Below are 7,500 nucleotides of genomic sequence, written 5' to 3'. Positions count from 1 at the left end.
TGTCTTTTTACTATTTGACGGAGTGCCGCAAAGCATGATCTCCGTTTTGTCATCATTAGGTTTTAATTTATGGTCCTGCATCCAATGCCAAATACACGAGGAGCATTGCACAATATCAGATGAAGCCCTATGCATGCCCGATGGCACAGCAGATTTGTACAATTGCGTATCATCGGCATACACATGGTAATTCACGCCATGTGCAGAAATGACTCGCCCAAATGGCATTGTATACAGGACGTAAAGTACAGGGCCGAGTACCGAGCCCTGAGAAACTCCAAACTTCAGTGGTAAGGGGTCTGACTGTTTCTCATTAACTAAAACGGACTGGGTTCTACCAGTAAGATACGATGCAAACCATCGTAGTACAATATCTTTGATGCTATATAGATTAGAAAGGCTCTGAATTAAAATTGAGTGGTTGATAGTGTCAGTGTCAAACGCAGCTGACAAATCGAGCAGTGCAAGAATTGACACTTCACCATTTTCACACGATATCAATAATTCGTTGAAATTTTCAAAATCGCTGTCTCTGTACAGTGTCTTTCTCTGTATGCAGATTGGTCTTTTTCAATCAGTTTATTTGCCAAAAGGTGGTTTTCAGTTGTTTCAATGCAATTCTTTTCAAGAATTTTAGAGATGAAGGGTCTAAATTTGGTTTCTTAATGAGAGGGGTTACAATTGCTGATTTATAGCAATCAGGCACAGATCCGGAGGATAATGATTCATTAATAATCAAAGTTACATAATCAATGGTTGAATCTAAACATTTCATAAAAAGTCGTGTGTTAGTGGATATTGCACTATATAAAGCTCAATTTTATAAATAAAAAAAAATATTGGTGGCCAGAAAATATCAATATTATAAATTGCAACAGACAAAGTGATATTTATCCTGGCAATTCGGAAAAATACAATTATTTACAAACTAGGCATTGTATGATATAGTTATAATCATAAGGTCAACGCACACACATGAAGTAATCTTACGAAATAAATATATTGTATAAATCAATAATTATTATGATAACTCGTGACATTCGTTTGACGTATTTAAATGTAATGACTATATTATACATACAGTACGTCATCATCATCATCATCATCCTCATCATCATCATCATCATCATCATCATCATCATTCTCACTATCAGCAGCATCGGCATTAACAGCAGCATAATCACCATCTTCATCATACATGCTTTACCATACCGAGTGATTTTGATTCAAACACAGATTTTAACAACTTAGGTTAAATGGCATACTATGTAAACCAGGAATTAATTACATTGAATATACCTTCACTGTGTCCCTGTTATAACATTCAAGTTGGAATGGAGGATGAAACGTTAGTAGAATTCCTAACTCTTTTTCAGCGTTTATTGTTATGTGGCAAGACTGTTCATTTCCATACTTAGACGGATAATTTGGGGATGTCATGACCAAAGAGTCTTTTGTTGATTTATATATTGGGCAATTTGCAGTAACTGTAGAATATGAAACATAGAATAGTTTACCAATATTTTATATGTTGTTTTGTACGATTTATTGATCCGGTGCAACTGATGAATCAACGAAAAAAACAACAATATCATAGTTAGAACAAAATTATGAAAAGAAAAATATTTCCTAAACTATTAGCAAATGTGAAAAGGCATGTATGAATCACTGCCAGACAAAACACACAAAAAATACACCAGTGATCGCTCCCTATTTTGTCATTAAGCTAATTGAAACAAAATTATGTCGGGGTGAACTCGATTCTTAAATCGAATTGTGCGTAAAATATTGACTATAAACAAATGCCAATCTTGAGGCGAATGAGTTTCATTTTATAATCTTCAAAACAAAAAATACTTTATTATTTACCTGGACTGTAAATTTGACTGCTAATTTTCTTCATGTACCAAGGTCGTTGGAAAAGAAACCGGAAAATATGCATAACTTTTGAATCAATAAACATATTTTAAAACCTGTAAACACAAAAACATAGGTAACTAAGATCATTACAACATTACTATTCCAAAACTGAATTGTGAAGAAGGGACAAGGTACTTGAAGCTGTATATAGTGTAAACAGGGTGGCTACAAATGTCAGTCTGTCAATTACACCACACGCGGTTTTTGAGTTGGTCAGTTAATGATCTTCCAAGGTAAAGATTGCTATGCGTGAACTGTAGACAAACTGATGAAGATATTTTTTACATTAATGAAAAATGACCATTCAAAATAACTGTTACAAATGCTCAGAAATAGGGCAATGTAACAGACATAACATACGATGCGATGTTAACTTCAAGAGGCAGGTCTGCGTCCAAGATGTCCGCCTGATCGACTGATGTTGACCGGACAGCGCTTCATGAACAGAGAAAAATGGGCTCACAACCGCATACAATGGATTAGAAAAATTGTCACAGGCGACTAAATATCAACAAAGTAACCAATAAGTCTTGCAACTACACGCCATTCTGTTAATAAACCTCTATGGCAATAAAATTTGACCTCTTGGCCCTCGACAATTCCCACTCCATAGAGCCTACACAACCTCGTGTTTCTTGAGGGACAACCATGTTGAACCCTTAATGTGAACAGCCCTGTCACCACGTACTAATCCCGTGAATCAATTGCAGTCTTATATTTAAACGCTTAAAAACCGCGCTATTCCAAGAAGAGACAACGGTGAACTTTTTACTTTTGTAACCAAAATATTTACTGAAATTGTCCGTAAGGCACTTGGTTGATACTAAAATAATTTCTGCCAAATTGCAATTTTCAGTTTTTAAAAGTTAGTATGTACTGTACGACATCACACATCGCTACACAACAATGGAGTACCATGGACAAAAAAACCCAATGAACTTTGATGTCACCCACAGGATACACACCAACATCAAAACAATGTAGCTTATGCCTGGAAGAGAAATATACTATAATCAAACACCCTCAAGAAGCCACACTCAACGCGAAAAATGAGATGTACGGTACGTGTCCACATCGCCGGAAGTTCTTGTTAATTAACTTTAAACCGGAACCACTTCAAAAAACAACAACAGTCAACAAAACAACTCAGTCCTGACGATGGCAAATTAAGCCTGAAACATTAATGTAGGCTGTCTCAAACATTGTGGTAAATATTTTTAAAAATAATAATTCGCTCCATTACGACGTGTCGAGCACTTTTCGTACCATATTTGTATCAAACACGATTCAATATATATATATATATATATATATATATATATAGAGAGAGAGAGAGAGAGAGAGAGAGAGAGAGAGAGAGAGAGAGAGAGAGAGAGAGAGAGAGGGGGGAGGGCGATACCTGGGACTTTAATCCATGACATATTAAATCCTCTGTAACCGTTCCACATGTCACTTCTAAATTTCAACGTAACCGAGGATGAAGGTGAAATATATGGTTTGGGCAGCGTGTTTCCGCACCAAGTCTTTGGTAGATTATGTTTACTTGTTACTTGGTTGTGTTCATAAACCTTATAGACGAAGATGAAAGCATGATTGTTAGAACGCATCAAAACTATCCTTCGTATGATATCTCATCAAATACCATTATAATACTAATGACAAAAAAAAAAGTAGTAGTAGTAGTAGTAGTAGTAGTAGTAGTAGTAGTAGTAGTAGTAGTAGTAGTAGTAGTAGTAGTAGTAGTAGTAGTAGTAACGTAATAATGATAATAATAATGATAATAATAATAATAATAATAATAATAATAATAATAATAATAATAATAATAATAATAATAATAATAATAATATATAATATTAATAATAATAATAATAATAATAATAATAATAATAATAATAATAATAATAATAATAATAATAATAATAATAATAATAATAATAATAATAATAATAATAATAATGATAATAATAATAATTACACGGGAGAGAGTCTGGATACGCCTGCATAAGGACTGCTGTTTTGTCGGAATATACAGTTCTGTGATAATTTCAGGGCCTCAATGGTTCGCGTATGTAACAGTTGGTGGCAATCCTCGAGGCTCCCTTTGTACTTGTTCAATTTTCCTAATGGGTGCTTCCTGGTACGGTACCACACTGTACATGCGTATGTCAATGCGTAATTTGACTAAAGCATTTATTGTTTGTTCTTTTTCATTTAAGGGGGGAGGGGGGTGGCACCATTATAGGTTCCTCCTCGGGATGCCAAGGGTACGATTTGCTCCTGTGACTAAGTTATATGTATTGATCCCATTTCAATAATATGTTTATAGTTACTCAGATTCCAAAGTAGGGTATTGTACATATTTGGTAGTCATCTTAATTTGGTGGGGTTTTTTTGTTTGTTATTGACATGACAAAACATTTGTCGTGGAGAAATTTTATCTGTCAGGTTTGTTCCCATGATAGATGTGAGTCAAAATCATTCTGTAATATTTCTGAGTCGTTCTGAGTTTAAATATTTCGAAATAATAGGCTGTCATCGGCAAACAGCCTGAGCTAGGTAGGAATTGATGTCTTTCTCCCAAGGTCGTGAATGAATATTGGAAAGTAAAGAGGTCTACGGTTAGGGACAGAGTTTTGAGGTATCACAGATAAAATGTTGAATTTTTCACTTTTATGTTCATCCAGGACTAATTCCTGAGTTATGTAACAGACACAGTTGTCAAATCAGTGGTGGTAGTCAAATCAGTAGTATTAGTAGAAGTAGTAGTAGTAGAAGTAGTAGTAGTAGTAGTAGTAGTAGTAGTAGTAGTAGTAGTAGTAGTAGTAATAGTAGTAGTAGTAGTAGTAGTAGTAGTAGTAGTAGTAGTAGTAGTAGCAGCAGCAGCAGTAGTAGTAGTAGTAGTAGTAGTAGTAGTAGTAGTAGTAGTAGTAGTAGTAGCAGTAGTAGTAGTAGTAATAGTAGTGGTTGTAGTAGTTGTAGTAGTAGTTGTTGTTGTTGTTGTTGTTGTTGTACTCGTGGTATTAATAAAAATCAACTTTAACGACACAATCACTTTAAGATGGTAGCATGTGTTACATGTTGTTTACTGAAATAAAATCTTCAAACGTAATCTGAAATGATATTCTTACCTTCACAAAGTCACAGTCACAGCAATGTCCAAGTTGGAATGGAGGATTAAACGTCAGTTGAATTCCATAGCCCTCTTCGACATTAATATTGATGATGCACAATTGATTGTTATCGTAATTAGATGGATAGTCAGGAGAGGTCACAATCCCCGAGTTCCGAGTTATATCAGTGCGAGAACACTTGTTCATATCTAGAATACATTGATAACAAATAATAATAATAATAATAATAATAATAATAATAATAATAATAATAATAATAATAATAATAATAATAATAATAATAATAATAATAATAATAATAATAATAATAATAATAATAATAATGTTCTCGCCTCCTCCCCTCCCATCTCCCTCATTCCCGCTCCTCACTCCCCTACTGCTGTCTCCCTTCTCTCTCCCTCTCCCCCTCTCTTCACAATGTCCTTTCCCCTTCCCCCTCCTCTACTCCTCATGGCCTCCAAATTACTTACACACATAGAGTAAGTGTGATAATAACTGTTGCATGTGTACCCAAATAACCCAATATTTTATGCAAAGGACTTGTTGAATATCATATTATATTTATCTCTTTGACCTTGATTTGTTGGACTTAGTCACTTGTGCCTATTAGGACAACGTGTATTCCAATTCTGACATCTCATTGTGTCAATTCGGACACCCCTTCATCTTTTGCTTATTCTTCATAATCATCGTCATCATCATCATCATCATCATCATCATCATCATCATCATCATCATCATCATCATCATCATCATCATCATCATCATCACAGGATCTTATTTAATAAGCAGTGGTGAGGTACTTTGTCAAAGACTTTGTCAATGTCTAGCAAGACTAGATCTGTCTGACTTATTTTGCTTAATTCTGCTGTTAGTTCTGAAAAAATGGGTCTCACATGAGCTTTTCTTTTGGCGGAAACCATGTAGAAGGTCTGTAAAGATATTGGTTGAATCGAGATGTGTAGTTATTGATGTTCGGACCATGCATGTGTTTAAGATGCTTGCAATATAATATGCAGATTAGAGAGATGGGATGATAGAGGCTATGATTATGTCCCCTTTCTTGAAGATTGGGTGCATAATCGCGTTTTTCATTTTAAAACGATGCAATTCCTTATAATTTGCAAAAGTGATATAATGTTATCGATGGTAAAGCCATATTTTTAGCGTCAAAATCCAAATAAAACAGATGTCCGGTGGGGTGTCATATTCAGTCCTGTCTCTATAGAATTGTTCCAGAACACTCCATTCAGTAGTTTAGCAGATGCATCAAATAGTGGCCCGAATCTATTGGGAAGACTCTTTCTTTTTAGTACAGGTCTATTCCAAAGATGAAGACAAGTCCATCTTTAACAATTTTGTTATGTTGCTTTGTTTCGATTGGTTGGTTGTTTTTCTCTCAGCCACACGTGTGAAGTGGACCTCGCGCTAATCACATCTGAATTCATCCGTGGTGCACAAAATAAAATTATAAATCTGTCACGTTGTCACAAATGACATTAATCATATGTGTCTCTTTCAAAACTTGTATAACAGTTTACTGCCCGAATGTGTATAATACACACATTTGAGAGAAGTGAAGGAGACCTTTTCACATTACCAGGACTAGCATGTTCGTGATATGAAACATTTCATGGTTATCCCCAGAAAATGGAAATATTTCTTATAGAATTTTCCTTTCAGATGATTGTTTAAACAGGCAAAATGTATATATTCCACTTTTTAAAATTCATTTACAGTTTTTAAGAGAAAGTTCTTTAATGTACAAACACGAATGCGATGTCAACAGTGGCGTAGCTGGCGTCGTGACTCGGGGTCTTTCGTGGAGGTACCGAACAGGTCTCTGATTTCTCCCTTCGACGTATATTTTTGAAGAGAAAAGTTAATATAAAGAAGATATCGCCTTATCGACCTTCAATGTTCTGTACTCACTCCAGTCTAATGTTGGTTGGCAGTTGGTATAAAATAAGTAGCGTTAAAATCACACCATATTGCTTTCGTTGATATTCAATCGTACTTGTGTCTGGGTCATATTTCAAAGTTTTTATAGGTCTGTTTTGGGAGATAATTCTGATGTGATGGATTTTTTTAATATGTAGAAAAGTGATTCACTTGTCATGGCCGAGTCATTGATAAAGGATTTCAATGGCATTTCGATAGATCTACCGCTCAGGAAATCTCCATCCACACTCTGTCGCCCTTTTTCTTCCAACAACAATGAAGGTACGTAAAACCTTTGACGTTGTATGTATGTTATATATATATATATATATATTATATATATATATATATATATATATATAATATATATATATATATGACCATTGTAACCAACGCCACTAAAGAGAAGTCATACAATGCTACTGTTTGCATCATGTCCAAAAACTGATCAAATCCGAAATGTCATGGAGACTACTTTAAAAGATAGCATGCTTGTTGTTTAATG

The 7,500-nt window shown here is 34.7% G+C and overlaps 1 protein-coding gene across 2 annotated transcripts in view; it reads right to left on the bottom strand.

Moving 5' to 3' along the window:
* The window catches only part of LOC144976354 (cubilin-like), a 67,398-nt gene that overhangs the window by 33,819 nt on the left and 26,079 nt on the right, over positions 1–7,500 (bottom strand). For both annotated transcript variants that reach the window (XR_013646095.1, XM_078920605.1), the window contains exons 6-8: positions 5,052–5,242; positions 3,320–3,488; positions 1,300–1,487 (exon numbers count right to left, since the gene is read on the bottom strand). Coding sequence is in view for 1 of the 2 variants with exons in the window: in XM_078920605.1 (XP_078776731.1) it covers positions 1,300–1,487; positions 3,320–3,488; positions 5,052–5,242 (548 nt within the window). In the remaining variant the exon portion in view is untranslated. The remainder of the gene's footprint in view (positions 1–1,299; positions 1,488–3,319; positions 3,489–5,051; positions 5,243–7,500) is intronic.

Source organism: Berghia stephanieae, chromosome 7 (genome assembly GCF_034508935.2).
Source record: "Berghia stephanieae isolate SIO BIC M18660-M18661 chromosome 7, UCSD_Bste_1.3, whole genome shotgun sequence".
Classification (NCBI taxonomy): Eukaryota; Metazoa; Mollusca; class Gastropoda; order Nudibranchia; family Aeolidiidae; genus Berghia; species Berghia stephanieae.
Note: the sequence above shows the minus strand (reverse complement) of the source record. Positions and strands in the feature narration are given on the sequence as shown.